General features: G+C 36.5%; 1 protein-coding gene across 3 annotated transcripts in view; it reads right to left on the reverse strand.

Moving 5' to 3' along the window:
- Nucleotides 1-26,279, reverse strand: part of EPHA6 (EPH receptor A6) — a 362,638-nt gene that overhangs the window by 317,028 nt on the left and 19,331 nt on the right. For all 3 annotated transcript variants that reach the window (XM_030945817.1, XM_030945801.1, XM_030945809.1), the window contains exon 2: nucleotides 17,804-17,868. In XM_030945817.1, coding sequence (XP_030801677.1) covers nucleotides 17,804-17,868 — 65 coding nt within the window. The remainder of the gene's footprint in view (nucleotides 1-17,803; nucleotides 17,869-26,279) is intronic.

Raw genomic sequence — 26,279 nt, forward strand, 5'->3', positions numbered from 1 at the left:
TTGATAAAATTTTCTAACCTCTTGCAGTGAAACCAGACTTCCTGCAGAGTTTTCCCTGGAAAAAAGGTCCCCATAAATTCTCACTACAGTAAATCTTGGTTTTGAAATGTCAGATTAGAAACCTGAGTGTAGGATCCGTGGTTGCAGCTCTTGTGGAAAGGCAGATCATGAAATACAATGCAATGGTGTGAGAATGGAAGAGAAAGAAAAAGCTTTAACCAAGATTTAAGAGCTTCTTAATTCCAAATGTGGGTCCACTACTGGCTGACCCTGAGGTAGCCTGGAGTGAGATAAGCCACTTCTTTTTTGTTGTATTTCCCAACTAAGATTTTATCTTTTTCATGGGAAGAATTTGCCATTATATCATTGGCACTATCCTCAGTAAGCCTGAAAGGTTAAAACCTGTTTGCTTTACAGAAATATCAGGTAAGCTGAATCCTTTTGGAGTCACACAGGAGAAATCCATGGAAGGCAGGAGGGGAATGCATCTCCCAGGACAACTACAGCTGCACCAAGGTTCTCCTCTGGAGAACTGCCTGAGAAACTCAGTCGGTTAATAAAGGTAATAATAATCCCACAGAAAATCTCCCTAACTGATGCTCTGATAGAGAATCCAAGCCCACAGGATGAGTGCCACAGCCTCAAACTTGAGATTAGGTTGCAGGGAAAAACACCCAGTCTTATGAGGTTATGAGAGCATAGAGAGAAATTCACTGGATCTGGGATTCATTCTTGTCAGGAATTCCCTTCTGTGACACTATTTACAATCAAAATGGCAAAAGCATCTTAACTTGATCAAGACAGATACACTACTGCTTTATGCCTCAGATTCAGTCATGTAGTGCAGGAAAAACCTTATAGTGTCAGGCTTTATTTTTTTTTCCAATGCTTGAACTTTGCATCTTTTGCCTTCCTTTTTATGACAGATAATGCATACAAGCTTTATATCAAGTCATTTTGAGAAGAAAAAAAGCCCAAAGAGGTCAATGATGTTAGCTAGAAAATGTTTTACAAAGAAGGGAAAAATAAGCAACTTGCCATTTGTTAAAATGAGCTGTTTGTTCCCAAATGCTGTTGGGTCACTGGGTCAAAATATGTTTCAATCACTGTGTGTATTTATTCAGGTATCCATGCACCTTTAAGCACTACATGTCACCACATCACATAAATTCAATAAGTCTTACAGTGGTAACACAAAGGCTGATAAAAATGCTGTGCTTTCACCTATTTTTTTTTTTTGGTTTTAAGTTGGGAGGCAAAATAATAGAGAAAAAATGACAAGAAATGCCCTTAAACAAATTAAAATTAGTTGATGTAGGCAGAAATATTTATTTGTTTGATGTATTAATTATAGAACCATCCAAACCGGAAGAGACTCTGCAAAGTCACCACTAGGTCAAACCAGGATCAACAGTGAATTCAAACTACACTGCTCTGGGTTTTGTCCAGTCTGGTCTCAACACCTTCCAAAGATGAAGAATCTTTAGATTAACTGAAAATGAGCATTGTGGGATCTTATTTGTATGTTAATAATGGCAATATAAATCTCATATTTTACATGTAACTTATTCCTTTAATTGAAAAAAGCCCAGCATTTCCAAGTCTTCCACTTGGTATTTTGGTAAAATGGAGTTCCAGTATCCATGTCCCTAAAAGAGTAATTTTAATTAGATATATAAATTTTAGTTAGATATATAATTTTTAATTAGATATATAATTTTTATTCCTTGACCATAAAACTTTGAGACATCTGGATGAACATTTCATGATATCAGCTTTCTTTCCCAAAAAGGTAAACTGATCAAAATTCAGTTTCCTGAACACAGGTAACACAGGCAGTTAATTACTTCTTTGATGAAGTCACTTTTCAAAAGACAAAGAGAGTTTCTTTGGATGGGGATATAATCAAGAAACAGAAGATAGTGTCTTTCTTCTAGAGCACCCAGCTCATCAGCATTCATCCAAAAAGAATTTTCTGCTTTGTTCTCACTATTTCTAGTGCACCTGGGAATTTTTGTTGTGCTTGCTGTCATCTTTTTTAATCTCTGTTTTGCATGGTTGAGATTTTTTTTTCATTTTAAGGGGCTCAGGTGATATTTCATTTGTAGGTTCCCTTTTTTTCAGACTAGCAGAATAATTTGGAAAAGGCTCTTTATCCTCCAGTTCCTTACTGGTGTTTCCAGTGGAGTGTGACTGGTTTGATAAATGCTCCCAGTAATTTCATGGCTTCTAATGACTTTCTTAGGAGAGCAGCAGTGGTGAGGAGCAAATTGTATGAGTAAACACGAGTCATAATAGAGAGCACAGCGTTTCATAGATTAAAAACAATCCTTCTATTTTGGTTTCTTGAGAAGATTCAGCAACTAACTGATGTGGAATGGGCTGATCTTTTAAACTTTTGGAATTCTCATGCAGGCAATAATATGGAAAACTCTTGTTAAATATGGAGAACAGAAGGATGTGAAATGAAAGTATGGCTAAATAGCTTTTGACTTGTGACATATTCATGCATAAAAAGAGAAAAGACACCCACCACATGATTTTTTTTTGCTTGCCCTACAAAATGAGCACAAAATCCCATACCTACAAAGGTGGAAAGATCCTTGGAAAGATCCTACACCTACAAAGAGTCTGTAGTTGAAATTATGTTGGTTTATCACAAACTTTTCATACTTTTTTTTTACATCTGACAAGAGTTTTCATTTTTTGCATATGCAAACTCTCCACCTGAACAATATCTTCTACATAAAAGCAGATTATTTCTTTCCTCACTTTTTGATCTACCTACTCTATACAGTTTAACTAAACACAATCCCACCTCTCCACAGAAATTGGAATTTTTTATAAATTAGGTATTAAGAAGGTTTTTCACCCAATAGATGCAAGATTGCTTTCAAAATTGCCATTATTCTCTTCTCTTTCCTTTCTGTGCTGTCAATTAACAGATTAAATGTATTATCATTCTCAATTCCATCCACTGATTCAACTTTTTATGTCTCAACAGTCTAAAATAAAGAATGTTTCATGACAGTAAAAGACAGTTTGCCAAGATCCTGCCCTGCAAGTTACCTGCAGGCCTCTCAGCCTCTCACTTGCAAAATTAGTAGCCTTTTTTATTCTCATCACTCATTGTCCCTTGTAGAAATGCTGTGCATTTTTCTCTACTCCAAACACAATCAATGGGACAATCAATGGGACAGTATATTTCATATATCTGATATGATACCTTGTTAAAGAGTTGTTAGATTTCATCCAACTAGGAGAAAAAAATAACACTACTCCAAACTACTAAAGAAATTTTGCTGTGTGAATCCTGGAATTAAGAAGTGATGGACACGTGCCACATTGCTACTTTAGTTTTCTATGTAGACAGATAATGAAATTCATTTTCCAGCAGAAAATTCAAAATGTTTTAGGTAACCATGGCTATTTACAGCTTAATTAAAATACTATTAAATGCAGAGAGTGTTTGTTTAATTAGCTGGGGACTTGTTAATAGCAGTAATGGTATCTAATATAAATATCTGTAGATCATTTTCTATGATTAAGCATTCTTGAGCTGTGTTGCCTTTTAGAAATTATTATTTCCAAATTTTTGTACGTCTGGCTTTTTCGTACCCGCTGTCTCACAAGTTTTCTGGCTGCATTTTCTAGTTCCTTTGGCTCCCTTCTCCTCCCTTCCAGGCTGTCTGCAGGCTTGCAGCATTTTCATCTCCTCTAGCTGCATTGCTCAGGTTCCCCTCAGTGCTCAATCTGTTCTGCATTCACTTTGCCATGTTCTGGGCTGCATTTGGAATCGTGTCCAGAAACAGGAACTGACAGTTGGTCAGTTGGAAAATGGGACAGCCAAGAAATTGTGGTGACATCAGTTTAGTGGACTTTAAACAAACAAACAAACAACAACAAAAAAAGACAAACCGTATCAAGCATTACTTAATAACAAAATGCTGCATTTATTGCATAAGTATTCTGATTGAGTTTTCTGAGTCAATAGTAAAATTCTGCCCTTTTAGAAAATGTTGATACCTGGTAATTAAATATGTAGCCTCCATCTCTAAACTTTCACCAGGGTCTCTAAAATACCCTCACCTACAGCCAGCCTTTGAAGTGAAATGAACCCATTTATCAAACACTGAGTGAAGATTTCCTCCAGTCTCCCAAATCATCAAAATTAGGCTGACTGGGAGGGGTTTTTATTGCCCACGTATGTTTATTTATATATATATATATATATATATATATATATATATTGTATGTATTATAATGCTTGATCACTTGAAGATGGTTTGGGACTTGAGATTTTTTATTATATCCATGCTCATAACATTGAAACCTTAAACATGTACAATACCTAAAGTATCTTTAAAGCATTGCATAGCCTTAAAAAAAAAAAACAACAACCCTAATTCAAAACAATACCAAGCTGGCCAGGCTCCCTGAAACATAACTTTTGGCCTTCCTCTATGCAAGTACATATTGAAAACAAATGTGCTCTTTTCCAAATAGCAACAATTTGGAAAGAGAGATGTTTGTCTTTTTAGCACAGTGACACTGTATGATAGCATCTACTTTTAAAATCCGAAGTGCTTTTTTATTACAGCTATGCATTTGTGTTAAGAAGATGTCAGTAAATGGATGCTAAAATGTTTCCTAGGAAATTTCTAGGGGGAAAAAAGAGATGTGTTTAGACTGTTAGTTAGCAAGACCTTTTGCATGAAAGCTATGCTGGAAATTATGGTAACCACTTCAAGGAACAGGACTTAATGAGAAAGTACACCCCTTTTTAGGCCATGTTGACCAGGTAATACTGCATGTGTATCATGCAGGAATCATTGGGAACAACTGGGTTTGGGCAGATGTTCAAGAATTGAGAATAAAGAACCAGGGATGTTGACAATTAGGCTGGCACTACTCTATTTAAATTATGAATTTTAAAGGTGTCATAATTTTAAAAGAAAAAGAAAACTAAGAAAAAACAGTCATAATGTAAAAGATTCTTGTCAACAGAGAATAAAATAATTCCTTTAAAGTTATGAATGAAAAGGTCATCTTGTCTTGGTATATATTGCTGTTACTTTTTGGTGTTATGTATGATTTTATTACTAAATAGTTCAGCACTCTTTACATGTTCTATGCCAGTATCCTTCCTAAAATTTAGACAGCTTTGATGCATTAGTGCAAAGTAAAAAGATCAAAAATAAGAATTAAATATGCAACTTTTGTACTGAAGTGAAATTTCATGAAATCAAAACACAGGAAAAAGAAAAGCCAAAAAATCTACCCAAAGTAACTGAAAACTGTATAAAATACACTCCAGATTGCACAGAAACAATTTTCACTAATCTCCAGAAATATTTGTGATTTCTCTGATATCCTTGACCTTATTCTTAAATCACAATTTAGAAGCCAATCCATTTCCTCTTCACTAAAATCACAAAAAAGAGTGAACAAAGTATTTTACTTCTTAACATGTGGTTTAACACTTATTGCACTTTTCTTTGAAAATATTTAAGTTCTACATAGCAGTTGTATTTAAAATTACAACTCAAAAAAAGGAATTAGCAAAGTAATTTCAAATTACTTCACTGAAGAAGTTCTGTCATTTTTCTGACTAACCTTAACTCTGTGGACATAAAACATGTGATGAGAATTTTAAAAAACCCTGCTATATACAACAGTACTACCCAAAAGGGCATAAATATGATAGCAGCGAAAAACCTGCATCAACACTCTATAAAGATTCTAGCTTTACTCTTACACAAAATTTATCTCATTGCTTGTGATTAATTTGATATTCCCTTACTATATTGTATGTTCATAACTTTAAAATACATGCAGGAAGTGACAGTACTCCAAGGGAATTTAGAGATATAAAATTTAATAATCACAGATTATAAATGATCTCTAGCTCAGGCAACCAGGTTGTAGATTCAGGATGATTCCCATGAGAAGGGAATATTCAGATCAAAGCCACTGCAGTAACTCTTACCCTGTTATCCTGGCTCTTCTGCAGCAGTCAAAGCAAAAAAATCCTTCAACCTAATAAACAGTCTTCAGTATATAAAACAAAAAAAAAATTATGAAGAACAAGACATTTTCCCTCAGGAAATTTCCTGCACTGACCCAAGTGGGAAAAAAGTTTGATTGTTTTCATCTACATCAAGCACTGATTGTATACTGCGGATAAATCAGCAAGACTTGAGATGAAGTCAGATTTCTCATGGCACTGCTACTTGAAATACATTACAGAGAATTAGATTTTTTTACTGAGGTGGTTTGCTGCGTGTTTGTCTTAACATACATCTATTCCACAAATGACTAAAGATGTACATCATTCTGCATGTGAGTAATTCTGGAGGAACTTCTCCATTGCATTTTTCTTTTTTTTTCTCTTCAAGAAATGTGTAAAATTTCATAGAAGCTCAGCTTTCTTTACCAATTGCTTTTGATGTATTTTTAGAAGCAAAGGGAAAAAACACCACAGCAAAAGAGCCTTGGAAATTTAAAGCTGAGGTAGGGCACTGAAGGGACAAATTCAAACACTGCGTTTTACTGAGCAGCATAAAGAGTGAAGTAAATTCCAGAATGTGCTGTAAGCTCAGAATAGGTGATTGTACAGTTCAAGTGAGCCAGACCCAAGCACACACAAACCTAGAGGAGAGTGGATCTACATGCACATCTCATGTTCATATACAGTCATGACTGTATAGGTAAAACTCAAGTAGTTGCACATTGTAGAACTAACCAGCTTTTGAGCTGACAGCTCAGAACTACAGCTGCTGAAAGAGTCCTGCAATATTCCATCGTGGAGAACTGAAATACTGGAAAAACAGCATGTGTTTTTGGAAGGATTCTCTTCGGAATCCTGCTCCTAAGGCTACACCTGTGCCAGCATAGTGCCAGGGCTGGGCAGTGGCTCACATCTGCTTTTTTCCCTAATTGTTCACATCTATGATTATTCTGACACAAGATGAATACAGAACGCTGGCTCCTTGTAAAATTTAAACATTAAAATATTTTTTTAATTAATTTGTTTTTTAACTTTAAGCTTCACTTCAAAAGAAATTGCTATACCTTTAAATATCGACATGTTTAAGTGTTTTGTAAGGTAAAGTTTAAGCACTTCTACTACACAAGTAAATAACAATATAAAACAAAACAAAACAAAACCCATCACCACCAACAAACCCACAAACACCCACAAACCAAACAAACAAAAAAAGCCCCACCCCAACATAAAATAAAAGGTTGCCAAAGGAAGGCCCTCATTAGTATCAGGATTTATAGACTAAAACCTGCTCATTCCTCAGTCAGAGACTCAGATAAGAGAAGTATTTAAAACAGCTTTGTGGAGACATCCATTTCAAAGCCAGGGCACAGATCCTGGTTTATTTAATAGCTCAGACAAAACTTCATTAACTGGGCATGAAGTGCCTGTTTTGAATTTACATGTAGACATCCTATTTGCTTTTAAGTGGTTTGAAAATATTAATTTGTGCTGGCTGCACAATGCAATTTGGTACAAAGACCTCAGAGAGCTTTTTCTCCTGGGACTGGTGTATTCACAGGAGCAAGGCTGTGCAGAAACACAAGCAGAGTTTCTGACAGCACTCAGGTCTAGGTTTTTTTTCTCCTTAGATAAATTCTGCCCTTACACAGTACCTTGTTGGTGTGGATTTGGTGCTGCACTGAATTGGCTACACCATTTTTGGCTCAGGTGGAGGCTTTGTTGGATTTTGTCAAAAACCTCCACAGTTTTGCACCAAATGGCAGCATAGAGAGTCCCCCAAGACCTTCACCTACAGGTGAAGCTCATGGTCCTGTTCATTGCCATAAATCTGCCTGCAGTTCACTGCCTCACTAGGACTAGCACTGTTAGCAGTTATGGCAATTCCTACACTTGATTTTAGCCAGAGGAATTCTAACATTTGAGGTTCCATGAGGAAAAGAACAAAACACGTGGAATTTCATCAGTCTCTTTAGTTTTCCTTAACAGATGCAAAGCTCAGTATGGGCAGTGGCCTTCCATCAGGAGGGCAGAAAGCCTGAAGTCAAATGACTTTGGACAGTAAGAGCAGAGGGAAAGTGAAACAAGAACAGCAAAGGCAAGACAAATCTTGATGCAACCACATGGGCAGTGAAAGCAATTGCCCTTAGTTATTTTGTCATGGAATGAAAAGCTAAAGCTAATCCCCTTAGCTTTCCCACGTGGAAGTGGAATCCAAAACTAATCCTTTTACAGTAGCTATACCACATGAAATGGGGTGTTTAAACAAATCCCCTTAATCATCATGGCAAGAATCAGGGAGCTAAAGTCAATCCCCTTAGTAGCCTACATGAAAAAGGGAACCAAAGCAATCTCCTTAGTTATGCTACTGTTAATAATGAACTCTATCAAGCCTTTAAATATTTTGATATAAAATCATTAGTAGCATTCTTCTGACATGCCAAGAACCAACAGACAATGCAGTAATACCTAGGATACAACATTTCTATCCAATTTTTAATGGAATAAAAGTTCTACTGCTCACCACTTCATGACCTATTGCTCATAGGCACAATGCAAGAGTATCCACGTATCCATCAGCTGAGAGGGAAAACAAAACGTTGGAGTTCTTCCTTAAGAAAATTAAGAAATTGGGAGTATTCCTTATAGCATGGAAAGTTGATGAAAAGTACTAGCAGACATGGGGAAAAATCACTGAAGAAGGCCATATTGAGCATATCATCACATTATTCAGTTGTTGCATCTGCTAACTTAAACTCTAACCTTTTTTTTTTTTTACTTCCTGTACAATATGCCCAGCTTTTAACACTACTGGGAAATCTAAAAGAAACATTTATTGGACTTCTTAAAAGACAATACAAAAGGTCAGGTAGAACACCTGTGCTCTTCAAATACTGCTCTACATCTCAACAGCACTTGTGATCTGTCGCTTTATTTCTGCAAGTCATGTATTATATTTTAAACTCTTAGGATAGGATTCTTTTGATTAAATACAATAGCAGAGGATAATCCTCTTAAATCTAAAATACAGTTACAAATTATTATTCATAAATACATAGATTTTATATTGGGTTCCTTTCTATTTTGTTCTCCATGGAATTATGATTATTAAAAATAATTCTGTTTCCTTATTAATAGCCAACAGACATATATACAAACAATCTATTTTCCATTTTTTGAAGTAGATTGGTAGGATTATGTGAAGAGTATCCAATTCTGCTAGGATTGCTTACATAAATACATAATCCATGCGGTAAAGGCTCTGTACTCGCCTGGATACCTTTGCAGGATATTAAATAATGTGAAAATTACTGTCTGAAGTATATCTTCTTAAATCTGAAGTTTACAATTTTCTGTATTTTGGACTAGCAATTGCTGCACACTTTATTTAGTTAACCGTTCTTCAGAGAAGAATTTTCAAGCTCAAATGCTGTACCAGAGGTTTGGACATTTACTGGCAGGGAGGGCAAAGCAGAAGAGAATTTCTTCAACTTTCCATCCAGCTGGAGTATTTTTTTCTCACTTGGTGAGAATTCCAGTGGAGCAGAAGAACTATTTGAATACTGTATTTTCATCCTGGCAATGGTTAAAACTCCTGGTACCCACAAACATCCTATAATCCTATCATTTAAAGCACCATCAGAACATAAATGATTTACTCCAATTTGCAAAAGGGTCTCTGTGTGCCTAAGTATGTAAAAGAGGCTTAGAGAATGCTTCCAGCTTGATAATCGGGTTACTTCTCTGTAATTTTAAAAATTCATTCCATGTATTTAAACATCTCTAAAAGGTTCAAAAGTAAAGCTGGCAAGGTTTGGGGGTTTTTTTTAGCTTTCTTTTCTGTTAAGTGTAAGTAAAGACTTCCAATATAAGGTCAGACTACTGCAAATCCTTAAGAATATATTAATTCTTTTGTTTTTCATTATACATAGGAGATCCACTTTTAGAATATAAATTTTTCCTGGCAATAAAAATGATAAAAAGAAAGCAGATGTTTGGTTAGAGTTTTGCAAAATTAATGAACACAGCATCTGAGTAAAAAGCAGCACCTGGTCATGAGACAGTGAAGCATCTTCTGTTGCTGCCAATTTTACCTTTCCTCTTTGAAAAAAAAAAATTCTTATGGCTTTGGAACAATTCAGAGGGATTTCTTTTCAGAATACCTAGATATTTATCACCTACTTTAGCATTTATGAGACCATTTCCTAAGCATACAGGAATTTCAAAGGGTATTTCCCAAGAGTTCAGTGCAGCAGTTCTGAAGTCTCTGAAAATACAATGGTTGAGATAAAGAGGTGTTCAGTATGCACCTCGTATTTCCATAAATATTGCTTTTCTTCCACTTTATTTTGTCCTGGCTTTTCCTTGATTTTTTTACGGAGGGCAGCACTCAGTTTGTCATTCTTTTTTGCTCGATGTGCCTGCACAGTGAAGGCTGAATTGTAATAGAAAATATTATATTTAATTTGGTATATACATTTGAGGGAATTTTTTGAATTTCAAAATATTTGCATGACAAAAATCATACAATTCTGAAATCCCACACTGCTGAAAAGACATCAAAAAAAAAACAAGAATATTTTATTTTTCACTAAATTATACTTTCTTTTCTTTTTCCTTACTGCCCGCATTGGTAAGCCAAATATTGTACACTTGTGAGTGCAAGAGATGAATGTGCAGCCTACACATATTTAAAGCTGGTTTTTGTGCACTGAGTGCATCAATGTGCAACCCATGCACAGTACTTGTATTTACTTAAATTTCCAACCAGTCTATTTTTAAAAAAATAATACAGAATTAACATTCATTCTGTGGGGCTGCATAACTAAAAACTTATATATTTACTGTGCTCCACCAGTTAGAATGGTTCTCATGCCTAAAATGAGAAACACAACAGAAAATAGAAATACTGCTATTGCCACTCTTTGCCCTCCTTTGCTATATAATATGCAATATACATTGAAAAATAATCAATATATACAATAAATTTTGCCTTTACTAGGGGTATGTATGTACATAAGACTATTTAAACTAAAAGGAATGGAAAATTAATGCAAAAATATATGCAGCATTACTATCATCAAGTTGAGATTTACCACACAATAACACTAAAAATACAATAAATTGCATTTGGTTTAGCAGTTCAGAGACTGCTTCTAATGCTGTACTATTACAGATTATATATGAGCTGTAAGTATATGGCTGTTCTGTACTGGAGCATACAAATTTGTTTATAATCCTCCTCCATTGTATCTGCTTCCCTCTAAGTGGTTTGTAGGTTTGTATTTAACTTTTGTTTGTTTGGTGGGTTTTTTTGGTGGGCTTTTTTCTGGGAGGTTGGGGTTTTTAGGTTTTTTTTTTGTTTTGTTTCGTTGTTTTGTTTTTAATTTATGACATGTCATTATTTAGGCTAGGAATGGTTTAGATCTGGCAAGTGGCAAGCACCAGTGGCCCAAAATGTGTTTGCAATATCCAAATAAGAACACAACCGTGTATTTGGTCAAGCCTCTGTGGAATCTGCAATTAGATGTTCCACACAAAAATAATCAGGATACTGCTTAAGGCTATGTACACAAAAAACTGAGGATGACAAATATTATCACATTACAGTGCCTAGCAAATTTTTTTGAATTTACCTATTTCTGATGGACCATGCTACCATAACCCTGCATCCACCCAGCAGACTCTCAAATTCCAAGCACAGCCACAGCTAATTCTGTGGCTCCAGGGTTTTCCAAGAAAATTAAGATTTTTGCCATTAGGGAATACAGGCAAACCCAAAAATTTAGACATGCACCAATCGACCTGGGCACTGACAGTTTCTAGGACATTCAGTTTTCAAGAAAAGCCTTTATGGTCCAAGAGATGCTCCTAAAAGAAACAAGGAAACAGGACTCTCACAAGCAAGTAGTCTCATATGAGCAACTGCAACTCCTTTAAGAAAGCTTTCCTAGCAATTTAACTAGATCATGGATATACCTAATTGTTTAATCTCTGCAGATGGAAATTAATGTCAAAAAGCATACCCCTTGATTTAACCTTTTTCCTTAAATAATGACTTGACTGTCAAAAAGGATTCTAAATATGGCATTGCAGAGGATGCAAATGCCCAAATGATGTCTCAAATACGTGACTACCAATATTTTTTCTTAATGTCATCTCTGTAAATTCCCCATATTGTATGCAAATCTGATTAGCTTCCTTCCCTTCATCCCTGTTAAATGTTCTGACAGCTAAATCCCTACCCCTACCTTCTACTAAAGTTCTTATGAAAACCACAACCTCTGTAACACCTCTGAAAATCTGCTGATGAACTTTCACAGATGTAACTTTACCACAGCTGAACTGCTGTAGGGGTAAAAGAACTTAGACTGCTGGATGCTTTTTTTTTTCCCCTCAAAAACTTAGAGTTTTTGTGCTTTTTTTTTTTCCCCTCAGAAGTTCTTAGTTAAAAGAACTTGCTACTTCTGCAACATCTCCCCACATAGCTGCAGTTCTCTGTTCCACAGACTGCTCAGAGTGTGCCCAGGAGGCCAATGGCATCCTGGCCTGAAGCAAGAACAGTGTGGCCAGCAGGAGCTGTACTGGGCACTGGTGAGGCCACAATTTGAATCTTGTGCCTAGTTTTGGGCCCCTCAGGACAAGAATGATATTGAGGGGCTGGAGCATGTCCAGAGAGGGGAACGGAGCTGGGGAAGGGTCTGAAGTGTTGTGAGAAGCCACTGAGGGAGAAAATGAGGCTCAGGAGGGACCTTTTCACTCTCCACAACCACCTGAAAGGAGGGGGTAGCCAGGCAGGGCTTGGTCTCTTCTCCCAGGGAACAAGTGGCATGATGAGAGGAAATGGCCTGAAGTTGCACCAGAGGAGGTTTAGATTGGATATTAGGATTTTTTATTTTTTTTAATGGAAAAGTTTACTAAGCTATCCAGGGACACAGTTGAGTCCTCAGCCCTGGAGATGTGTGAAGACAATTCAATGTGGCACTTATGGACATGGCCTAGTGAGGGACTTGGCAGTATTATTTGCAGCCAGACTCAGTGATCCAAATAATTTCCTACCCAAATGATTCTATGATTGGTTTGGAAGAAAAGCGAAACACTTTCAGATAGAAGTCTTTTTATGGTGTTGCTGTTTTATCCTGGTAACTTTCACACAACTTGAATTTCAATTATGTTTACTGTGTCTCTCTGGGACAAAGTTAATTTCTTTCCAGCTGCCCTTTGGTGCTATGTTTATACTGGTGACCAAAACAGTGCTGAGAAAACACCATTGTTTTATTTAGGAAATAAGTATTAAGTATATAAACTTCCTTATGTTTATAAATGCAGTTCAAAGACAGGCTACTTAAGGAAATGAATAGTTAAAAATGTTAAATATTGAAGTATTGTAGAAGAATGTTCCAAGATATATTCCCCTCCCCCCCCCATCACTTTCTGAGATATTGAAAAGATGAAGGTGAAAATGGATGCAGCTGATTGAAAGAAATGTTTGCAGGCTGGCACAGGAAAACATCAGTGCCATCTGTGACAAACAACCAAGCCATTCAAAACTCTTGTTACCATAAACTACAGAAATGCCTCCTAATTAGCTAAGAATCAGCTAAAAAAAATTGTTGATGAATGCATTTACTGTAAAACAATTATTTTAACAGAGAGAGTAATATAAACAGTCTGGTAGGGAGAAAAACATCAGTACTTTGACAAGATTAGTCTCAAAAAATTCATAACAGGAAGATCAGTAATACTTATATTAGCAATTGTTATTAAAAAAGAATTAAAATCCTCTATAGAAACAAGATATTCAAACCAGAATTATTTCCCTGGATAGATTAATTGGTAGATTACCAATTGACAAGGAAACTGTTCAAATAATTGTGGAAACTAAAGTAGTTTCATCACTCACAAAGTTGTCAAATAATTTAGAGGACTTCTAGTAGGTTCTTTATTGCTGAGGCCATGGATTGTGTCTGCTATGACAAGTCAAGATAGCTTTTATAAGTCTTTTCCACGTGTAAATGTCTCACAGCTTTGTGCTGTGAGTCGTCTTGCCCTCCTTTTAAACTGATCTTTGGAGTGGCTATGCACAAGTTGGGCTTGCTCAGCCTGGAGAAGAGAAGGCAGTGGGGGGACTTAACAGCACTTTCCAGTGCCTAAAGGGGGCCACAAGAGAGCTGGAGAGGGACTTTTCACAAGGGCATGGAGTGATATGATGAGAGCTAATGGCTCTAAACTGAAAGAGAGGAGGTTCAGATTGGATATTGGGAAGAAATTCTTTCCTGTGAGGGTGCTGAGGCCCCGGCACAGAGCTCTCAGAAAACCTGTGGCTGCCCCATCCCTTGTAGTGTTCAAGGACAGACTGGATGGTCTGAGGTTTGAGCAGTGTGGTCCTGTGACATTCTGACCATGGCAGAGAGTTGAAACTGCACGATCTTTGAGCTTCATTCCAACCCAAACCATTTTACGATTCTATGGCAGAAATTTATCAGGACTGGACCTGCCTTTATGGCAACAGTCCCCACACCACAGCTTCTGAGCAAACCTTGCTCACAAAATTGTGTTGCAATGATTAATGCAATGAGAAATAAATAATATTTTTACGTTGAAGACAGAAGGAAGATATCTCACCAACTGCAGTTGAATAAGATACCTTATTTTATTACTATTACTGCTAATGTGTAAAGGAAGGTTGTGGAACACTGCATTTCAGCTGGACTTTCAGATTTTTTTTTGTTTCTTTCCCAGTTCCTAACTGAGTCCCCAAGGTCAGCAAACTGACTTTGGTTAGACTGCTGGATTTTACTTCACATGCACTTGAGACTGCCCACGAGCTCCCATCCACATCCTCTCCTGAAGCACATGAACTTGTGTCTTCCCATTTTTTGTACCAATCAAAAAAAACCCCAAACCTCTGTTCTATATTTTCAAGGTTATGGAGTCACAGTTTGGTGAGTAAAGATCTCCTTTCATAGTGCATGCTTTTTCATAAATCAATCAGTCATTTTGAACTACAGCCCAAAGAACAGAGGAAGTATCAGATGTGTCCATTATTAAGGCAGAAATTTTAGACAGCCCATCACTGAGAAGCTAAACTGGAACTCAGTCAACAAAAGTTGATGCTATTGACCTCAGAGATATTAATGTTTTATGCTGCATTTTTGTAGCTCTAAGCACTAAATTTATTACCTGTTCAAAATACAAGGAAAAAAATCTGACATGCAAATAAAACCCATTTATAAGAAAAAACTATTGCATTCTCATGCTTCGGAAAGGATGCAAAAATAACTGGGAAGAAAATTTAAAAACAAAATCACATATTATATTCCCAAGACATGAATAACACAGTTATCATTGCAGCTCAATGATGACTGAAACTGCTGAAAGTTTACAAATGTTATGTAATGAATCTTCTATAAATAAAAAGTCTGGGAGGCAAAGGTTAAGGTTCTGCAAGTTCCACAAGAACCTCCTGATTTTTTTATCCCACTTCACCCTGGCCTGTTAGTTTAAAATCTCTGAGGCATACTCAGTATTACCCAAATCCCAAGCATTATTATTTCAGTTGCTCTTCAATTTAATGAAAACATTCCTTGTGACTGAGTGTGCCAGTAAATTAATGACTTCTGCTAATGTCACAGGCTCAGGAAAACCCATCATCCCATCCTCCTAACATCAAAAATGTTCAGCAGAGCAATAATCATAAGTCAATGACATTTTTCTTACACACATAAACACTAAACAAACACTTAAGGTTTGATTAAAGTAACACATTAGATTTCAATAGTATCGGAACAAAAATTTATTTCAAAAAACACCAACAATACAAAATTTGTCACTCTCCTTCAGGAAACAAGAAAATCCTAATGTGCCCATCATGGGACAAAACAGATTCTTATCTCTGCAGTGATAATCTCAATCACACAAATGCTTGTGCCATATTCTGGATTATATTAGGATACAGGAGTAACTCAGATTAGGTAGCACTGTGGACATAGATCACCATCCCTGGAAGTGTCCAAAAAGTGTGTGACTGTGGCATTTGGGGACGTGGTGAACATGGTGGTCTTGGGCTAACAGTGGGACTCAGTGATGTGAAAAGTCTTTTCCAATATAAATGATTCTATGATTTTATGCTACCAACCACTTTTCTGCCCCATATTTACTCTAGCTCCTTTTGTTTTTTCAAATCACTTTGTATTTTTGGGAAATATTTTAATAATTGAATCCCAGGTTCTTACTGAAATGTAAACTCCTCTATGTATTTTAGTAAGTGCTGCCAATTGTTAATATACAGCAGAGGTCCAAAGACACCCAAAACCCTCAAGAGGCTGCAAAACTATTGTTTAGGATATGCATGAGGAGCCAAAAAATACTTGTTATAATAGCTGTGTTTTATATTAACTTGAAGTGCACATGTTTTTGTGTTTGTATACTGTGGCTATTTTGGCATACCTAGAGCTTTTAAGAATTTACACAATAACTGCAATTATATCTTTTGTGCTTTCCAAATGTACTGTGCACTTCAATGGAGCTCATCCCAGTGCTCAAGCAAAACATTCCTCACCGGATTTTCTCATCATGGTAGATGACAGTCCTTACTTTTTGCTAGAGCAAAAATTCCTTGATTCATTTCTCATTGTGGTTTACGACAGTATGTACTTTGTCTGGGATTTTTAAAGGAAACAAAACTTTCAGAATTATAACTCTGATTGCATGAGACTGCATAGAAAATGTAAAACACAGAAGTATCTGTGAGAGATGGAAATTATGCCTAGGAATAGAAAGAAAAAGAGTAATCCATAAAGTTGAAAACAGGCTGAGATTAAGAAATGTCATATGGCTTGAAATCCCTGAAGGCAAAGACACAGAAGGCATTTTTCAAAAATGGATTATTAAGGTGCTGAGGGTAGACAGTTTCTACTTCCTTCTGGAACAGAACATCGCAAATAAAATGACTGAAAATGGAACAAGATGTTTCTCTCAGAAAAAACAGTATTTTCTGAGCTCATTTCAGAGAAGCAAGTAATTATATGCCTCATACACAAGAATCAGGAGATAATGCAAGCTAGTATAAAAATAAGTGATACACAGTACGTACAGTGACATCAGAACTACAAATTGATGCAGAACATGTTAAATGCTCTAGAATAGTGCATCTTACTTTAAAAGTGAAACTCCAAATGCCCCTGAAACTCTGTGACATGCATTAGCTGAGTTGAAAGAAAAAAAAACAGGTTCTGAAAGTGCAGCCACTGGCAAAGCACTGATGGTTGAACTTTAGACAGTAAAAATGCTGCTCTACCCCATGCTCACTGTCCCCAAGGATAACAGACACTATTAATGTTTTCATTTTTCTGATTTAGGCAATCTGATGCCATATTATCAAATGCTAAAGGCAATACTGGTTCTTACTTAAACCATAAAATTTTTGTTCCATTTTGCAAAGCAGAAACTTATTTTTCCTTTTTCTTCACAAAAAAAATGGTCTTGTATTTTTTTTTTAATTCCTGCAGCATAGGAATTTTTTTTAATATGAAACTTTATGATACATAACAGTTAGAATTGGATTTAAAGTTAGATACTTAGTACTCAGAGAAGCAAGAGAAGAACATAATAATATGTACTCATGTCATTCTTGCATCTGTAATTCCTACTCACAACACAGGCAGCTCCAGTCCCAAGAACAACTAAAATCTTTCAGACAAGTCCATATTGGAAGAATAATATCCACCTATTCACTTCTAGAGTGCCAGAATGCCAAAATCCAAACCAAAAAAAACGAAATGGTGAGAGACTTACCCCATTTAAGGGAAATGTTTTCCATCCTAGTTCTCCAAGGGCAGTTGTAGTATCAAGTAACACAACTGAAAATGGAAAAAGAAATGGTGTTTGTGGTATTGCTTGGATTAGACATAGCAAAGTATTAAAACAGGAAGGACTGAACTTGCCATGTTACCCAGGTTCACTTGGGCTTTCATGGCTTACATTTCTTACCTAAAGAAGTCTCAAAACTCATAAAAACCCCTAAATCTTTTGCAGAAATCATTGCCAAATCACAGTACACTACTGATATTTAACCACTAAAAGATGCCTGATCAAACATGCACATTCCTGCAATCTCTTGCCTGGAAAACTGGAAAATCTGCAGCATTAAAGCTAATAAAATACAGTTTCAAAAGTAAGATTTTTTAATGAAACCCACAAACTTCCCAGAAATAAAGTTATACAATTTACAAATTGAGAACACAGAAAGACAAACAACTTCAGTTTCTCTCTTGGATGGAGTACCACAGTGTTAATATCTGCCGTATATACTTCGCATCACTTCTGGTTTTTTTTTAATATAAGATAGAATGTGTGTTATTGTATATTACAAAATGTTTCTGCATTAATTTAATGTTAAATTACACTAACTTCCTTTTTCTCTTCCATTCACTGATGCTAAACAAAATATATACAGCACATCAGACATTTTACCCACAGGTACTACCGCCCTCTAATGGAATTGTTTCATCCAACCCTCTAACTTCAGAAATCTGTATTAGGATTTAAACACAAAATTAAGTATTACACAGGGCAGTTTCTTTTAATTATTGAGTTGGTGTGTTTTGATTGCTGAGTTCCTCCTTACAGCCCACTAATTTCAGTTCTTATTTGAATGGTTAAATGATGGAGAAAAATAATTAAGCAATTAATTTGAAATGTGACCCTACTATCCACACATTTGTGGGGTTTATATTGCTGTGTGCTACCTTCTACCTCTTGTCTGTCCAAATAATCAATATACAGCTCTCTCTAAAGTGTTTATAGGGAGCAGTACAGCAGCAGCAGAAGTCAGGTCATGTTTTTCTGCCTTATGGAAAAGGCACCTTGGCATGGACACTGAACTTGGAACCTTATTAGAGGGAACCTGACCCAGCATCTTCCCTTCTCTTTTGTACTAGTGACACTTAGAGCTCCTCTACATTTGAATGGATGGTGACTTTTAACCTGAAACTGAAGTTTGCTGTCTCGCCAACAGACTTACAGGGAAGTAAAATACTCAACATAAACCACATAAAAGCTTACGGGTTTATGTGAAGAAATAATGACATTTTTAAAATATATTCAACAAAGGGAGTATTCTGCTCTCCACTTCTTCACCACTTCACTGTATGAAGCTTTGTGAATAATACAATGATAAATTAATAACTTTTTACAATTCCTATTGTTGCGGCGCGGCCGCTTTGCTATTGTGTTTACAGGATTTAAGGTTTAAGTTATACTTTAATGTTGTTTCTATATTCCAGTGGTATGCTCCAGTTTTCCCCCATATTTTGTTGAGAATGGTTCCGTCTTAGGCTCCCTCCCCACCCTCCTCCTTTGAGGTTAGCTGCCAATCTCCCGGTTACCGTGGTTACTCCCGCCTTTTTGTTACCAGTTTCCTGTCATTCCTTAAACCCCACCTTAGTTTCCACAGTTACCCCCCGACCCCTCCTATGTTGCCAGACCAACCTCCCGGCCCATCACCCTCTTCCCACACCCGTACCCCAGAATCTTCCATCCCAAACCGAGGGTGATTGGGCAATCCCTTAAGTCCCCACCCAAGCTCTAAAACCCCCCCGCTGCTGAGACCTGCCTTGCCTCCTTGCCATCTTTCCTGCGACTCGTTTCTTCAGAGCCAAGCATGGCGGGTTTCTTGAGACACAGGCTGAGGCAGCCTTCCCCCTTCGCCGGGAAGGGCTCAGTCCTGGCAGCTGCGAGCGCGGCTTGCGCCGGACAGCTACGCAGCTGTCAGAAGAAGCTGCTGGCGTGCTGTGGCACTAGCTGGGCAATTCGTTTGGCACGCCGACACCCTATTTTACTTTAAAAAAAAGGATCACTATCCTCATTGAGATTATTTGCGGTCTTTTATGTGATTTACAGCTGTCATAGTATTTTCTGTTTGTGTCAGGCTACCATGCTCTTGTGGAAGAGTCAAAAAAAGCATCTTCTCATTTGACATTTGACGCAGCAGTTTCCCGTGTAAAACTTCTAAGTTGATTATAACTGGGGGTCTGTTACCTCCGAAGAAAAAACAAACAAACTGGGTTTGTATATTTCTTTTCCATAGAGGACCAACTGCTTAGCAGGTTTCTGAGAATATTTCATTTCATCTTAGGTGTTTGTTTTCTTCTTTCCATCTCTTCCCCCCCATCTTCTCTCCACCCAGAAAACATGGACTATTTGTTATGTACTTTGTTTGCAGCTGAATTTCTAGTTATATCTTGCTCTTTGTCAAGTGCTATTCCTACAGACCTGCAGGCAGAAATAAATTTTTCTCTGAGCAGCATTAATTAGGGTTTGAAGTGTCATTTCAGTTTCACAATTTTTGTGGTAGCAAGACTGCAATTTAATAAACATCATCCAGGTATTCAAAAATTAATACTTCTGTGGAACACGACCCAAAATACAGAAAGGAAAACTAATTCATTTCTTCAGTGGAGCCTGAATTAATTAATTCCTTGCCTGAATTAATCAAGTGCTACTTGAAGGCTCAAAGCTATACATTAAAAACTAGAGTAAATTCATCACTGAACGTATATTAAGTTTAGATTTAGTTGAGCCATGATCTAATAATATTCCTCATATACATTTACCAAATGATCCCCAATGACTAATTGAGTTTTGTTAGAATACAATTTTTGATACATTTGACATACCAAGGCTCTTGAATGCTCACATAGTCTCACCTGTAGCTACCAAATCTGTAAGAACCGGAAAATTCAAACCAATTGGAGAATTCTCCAACTGGAGGATTGAAACCACCAAATAACTACTAACTAGAATGGTATCACCTTCAGGGTCAGAAATAAAAATCATAAAAATGAAAAAACTGTCTTTCCAACAGCACTTGTATTATAAGACGTAAAATAATTATCAATCAAAGATGTGCAAATACTGAAATATCAAGTAAACCTTATATTCGTGCCAAAGAAACACAATGAAGCTGTGGATTCCACAGAGTCTGCTATACAAATGAGGACATGGATAAAGCAATAAAATCCTCAAGCACTTCAGAGGTTTGGAGATATCTACATGCTCAACTTCAGTGTGGGACAGAGACACCCAAGTATCTTTAAATGAGGTGATGAAGAAGCAGCCTATCCCCAGCAGCACAGCCCTGATGGCAGACAAATCTGCGCTGCCAAGGCACTTCCAACTCACAGCTCTTATGGCAGAAAATCCCTCTGCCAAAGAGCTCCAGGCTAAGAGGAACTGCCAGCATGTAAACATCTGAATTACATTGAATGACATACAGGAGTGGAGGCTTCCCCTCTGCCTGCAGGACAGGAAAAGTTTCAAAACAACTGGAAATTCACATGCGAAGAGACTAAAAAAAGATGGTGGGCACTACTCCTATGATGCTTATAATGAGAAAATTCCCTAAAAGGCTAACGGTATCACAAAGTCATATTTATTGACCCTTGTCCCTACATTTACTTATTTATGCTCCTTTGTATGCCATAAAAAGCTCCATCCTTCTTAAAAAAAAATGAAAAGTGTCCATTATGGACAAGCTATTAGCTGCCAGCATAAACAGAAATGTGTCTGGAACCACTGCAGTGAATATTTTACGGGAAAAGCTCCGAGTACACTGGTTGAGACTCAGCAATGTTATTGACATTTGTGACATCCAACCTCCACTTTTAGCAGGCACTTTTCTGATGTGATGGCTTTAAAACTTGCACAGTGAACAAGAGTTTAGGTCTGCAAGTACAAAGTCATGTCACAATTCAAAATGAACTCAAAGACCCTTTTAAAAAAACTCTTTGGATAAAAACTCCGATTTAGCACTTGAATGTCCTTTCTTAAATAACTGAACTGGAGATTCTAACACTTCCGTAATAATATACAGACTTGAACATGCATCTACAAGCCTATTGTTTAATTACTTGCACATTTCATTCTTAGAAGTGTTTAGCTTTTTTTTCCAGCACATACTTTAATATATATTATTATTACTCATTATGTCTTATTGAGCTTCAGTTTCCTTTTTTCTGGACGCTATCTTACACTGCTATTATTAGACTTTACAACTGAAATTAATCTTTTCAGAGGTTTTTCCTGGTCCCAAGGAAACTGTTTTACCTAAAATTACGATGAGCAGAGCTCCAAGGACTGACAGGGTGGAATTTTAATTTTCATTCCAAAATACTCTTCTAAAGATGAACTCTGCCATTGTGTCTGTACAACCAAGGAAAAAAGCCCTCCAAATATTCATTTCACCAGTATCTTTTCTTCTTCTTTTTACACATCTCCAGACAGGGTATGTGTGAATGAACACAATTAATACAGGATTTTGGCCAACTTCATTGAATCACAGTCTGATATTGGTTCACCCAGCTTGATCTGCTAATTTTAAACATTTCACTGTTACCTCTAGAGTGGGTAAAGCCTAAGATTTGCAAGGAAAGCAGAGCAACACACAGACATTCATTTCTGAAGACAGCACTAACAATTCAGGAACATCTCGTCTGTACTGTGTAAAAGTTTCAGTATCTTCCAGCAAGGTAGGGATGCATTACAGATGACCCCAGAAATGGGTAAAATTTGCAGCTTTTTTTGTCCCTGAGAACTTTATTATTGACTGCAAAGTTCATATTTATAAGGCAAACACAGAGTTTTTGAAGTCTCTCACATCCAGCTCTCAAGAGAGTTGTTGCTGTCTTCTGAAGTGTCTGTATTTTCTTTCAGGTTTTATGGCTTTTTTTTTAATTTTTAAAAAGAGGATCATATGCAGTATTCTGAAATCATTCCTTTTAACAATGTGTATTAAGAGTCCTGGCTATTTTTATATCCTATTTATATATCCAGGGTCACATTAGCCTACTTTTTTTGCTGCAGCATTGCACTCATAGGCTGTTACTACTCTACAAGATCACTGTCCTGTACAGATTCACTCCTTTCCACCATTATGTTTTTCAGTTGGGGTTAAATTTCTGCTCTTGAATGTACAAAGATCCACTGGTTTATACTAAAACAAATTTCATTTGCAAGGGCTGACCTTTACTAAGTGATAAAAGCTCCTCCCTGTCTGCACATCCTCCTTCTGTCTTTACTTACTGCTCTTTGTCAGGTATTGAGTTTATATTTTTTTCCATGTTACTAATGAAAAATATTAGAATATTTAATGATGTATAATGAGTATCTCAAATTCTGTGATGTAACAGTCACTAAAACTACTTTAAGGCTTCTTAGACCTTAGTTTTTTTTTTTTTTAACTCATTTAGTAAAAACAATTAAGCTTTTTACTGTCAGAAGACTCTATCATATTCTGTTAAAATATAAAAAAATTCAGCATATTACTGCTGTGGCTTGTCTGCCTGAGGAAGACAGAAAGAAGAAGGGGATATGCAATATCCAAGTTACCTTGGCAATTAATGTGCAATCAACTGGGAAAAATTATTTAAATGCTTGGTTTTATGACCAGGCCTGTTTTCCATAAACCAAATAAACTGGCATTCATTATACACGTATCAATTGAATCCTTTTCCATAATTTTCATTATTTTGCATTCAACAGCTATCTGGTTTAGGCAAGACTAATGAGATGCAGTAATAAAGTATGAGGAGCACCTGTCTAGATAGCAATTCTGCCAGGGAAGTGTACAGGAGTCACAGCAAATCAGAGAGTAAACAAAGTATTGACAATGCTGTTTGCCTGAGATAAGAGGGATTAGAGCCAGCAAAATAGAGAGACTAATCCTCCCACTCTCCTCAACATTTCCAAGAGTTTTATGTCAGACTCCAAAAAAATCCTTGCTACCCCACAGTTGTAAGGAAGAGGGAGAGCTGTGACTAATTGGGAAGCTGGGGAATCTCCACTCCAGGAGGCTTTTAAGACACCTTGAACACTGTCAGGCCTGGTTTCTGCATAATCTCCTGTTGCCTTGGGGCAGAGCAGAGGAGAATAAATGACTTCTCCAAATGTGAGTTTTATAAAAATCTAGTTACCTGGTTAATGGGGCTTCCCTTTTCTTTTCAAACCACAACTCTTAACACCTACACTTTTCCAGTATTCCTGAATTCCCTGAGTCCCCAAACTCATTAAATTTACCATCAATAGCCCAGAGATGTTCTCAGCCAATTCTTTCAGGACTCTTGGAAGAGAACTATTTACACCAGATGGGGAGTATTTCATATTCGTCATATTATATGAATAAATCACTAATTTCTGATTTTCCCAATTTTAAACACATTATTTTCTGCCTCTTTCTAAAAATAGTTCAATATCATTCACACAAATATTTTTATTCATAATGCAATAGATAAATTCCCATTATCATGAGTGTTGTGGGACTTGGGCATTTACCTAACACACTTTTTAATTTCAGTTTTCTACACTACATATTTTCTAACATGTGCTAATCTCCACATGTATCCTCTCTTTTCTATTAATGATGAGAAATGTTTATATTTCTAGTTTCTGCTTTCATGTTACCTCCAATGTAGGCTGAGCTGTTATCCAAAACTGGCCTTTTTTTACTGATTAGTGATTTCCTAATCAAGAACTTTTAAAAGGAATTTCCTCTTTCACCTTTCTTATTCTCATATTTGCACACTCACACAAACACTTTTAAAATTCTCTTTTGATGAATGAGAACTGGCCAGAATAATTTTTCATGTACTAAACCCAACATCCCATTCATGATACTTTCATCTTGTCAGTGCTAAGAATTTGCAATGTCATTAGATGGGGTTATATTGGATAAATGCCTGTCTTTATCTTAGTGCTGTTTTACTCCATTACACGAGGTCTCCAGTGAGAATCTTCAAAACCAAATTCCTCCAAAGCACCATTTTTCTTTCCGTACATTGCATAGAGATGCTTAAGGAATGATCTCCCCTCTTTTCTCATTTGATTTAGTTATGTGTTTCAGTCTTACTGTTTCCTACCACTTCCTGGATAGATATAATTTGAGATCTTGTGGCTCTGAGGAAACAAGATTAAAACAATAGCTCTTTTGGAGAAAAAAAAAAGGCAAAAAAATAAAAAAGCTACCACTCACCTTTTACATTCAACCTTTTTTCCTAGAACACATTCTTACCTATTTCTCAGGAAGTTAATTTTTTAAATTAAATTAAAATTTATCATATTACAAAGCAAATAAAATGATCCTTTCCATATGCATGTTCTCCTTAGAAGAGAAGGAGAATGCTGCTGTAACCTTACTGCTCCATCTCTCTCTGGAATGGAAACCAATATTCTCATACCCAATGTTTCTGTTTTACTACACCCTTTTTTCATACTTTCTTCCATTCTCACATTAAAAATCAACATGAATGCCTTTATTCTCATGTTGTACCATTATTAGCATTGCAAACCATTGCAGACCCCTCAGTTACATCAGCTACACCTGTCTCTCTGAAAGTAGGATTTAAAAGCAGATTTTTTGTAAATTAGCAAACTCTAAGTTAACTTCAGGGTTTTAAGTTTCTAACCACAAACATGTTTTAACACGAGCATTTTTCCTCCCTTACCAATGCCATTTCACTGTAAAATAAGCAACTGCAATACTTTAAACACCTATCAAAATATCTGATAATAAATTACTGTAACTTACAATTTATAAATACCTAAGACAGATTTATTTTCAATAAACACGAATCCTTTTGCACCCAAAAGAAATAACAGTAAAATTTTGCGTTCTTTTTCTTTCCATTATTTTAATCCCTGTCTGTAAGTCCAGAAAAGATATCAAAGTGGGGAGAGAAATTTAAAAATTAGTCAGTTAAAAGCATGTAATAACAGTCAATAAAAGATTCAGTCTTCCCCAGTAAGGTGGATTCCAAGTTTTATTTCACAAATACCAAATGAAGCCTTGGAAATCCACTTGATACATTCAGTGGCACCAAATGCATAGAGAAAATCTGTCAGTGCAGAAACACGTGACAATTTCTGCACTGAAATCTTTCTAGGATAACAGCTGCAATTCCAAATTGTATATGGCTAGATCTTAACTAGTTATTCTGCCACCCAGCAGGTTATTTTGCTCTAGGACAGCTGTAAACATTTCCTATTTTGAGGTCTCACACAGGCACTTGCTTCTCCCATGTGAGTCTTACTCATCAGCACAAGAAAAAATAAAACTACTGAGATAAAAAGAAAGCATTCTCACATCCAATATAAATGGCCTTACCTCAGAAAAAGATGAGGCCCCAAATTTTCCTCAGGTAATTGTGGAATGGAAAATGAGTAGGTAATGGCCTACCTTGCCTAGCCTGTTACAGAGCTTTCTCCCCAAGAGCAGCCT

This window comes from Camarhynchus parvulus, chromosome 1 (genome assembly GCF_901933205.1).
Source record: "Camarhynchus parvulus chromosome 1, STF_HiC, whole genome shotgun sequence".
NCBI lineage: Eukaryota > Metazoa > Chordata > Aves > Passeriformes > Thraupidae > Camarhynchus > Camarhynchus parvulus.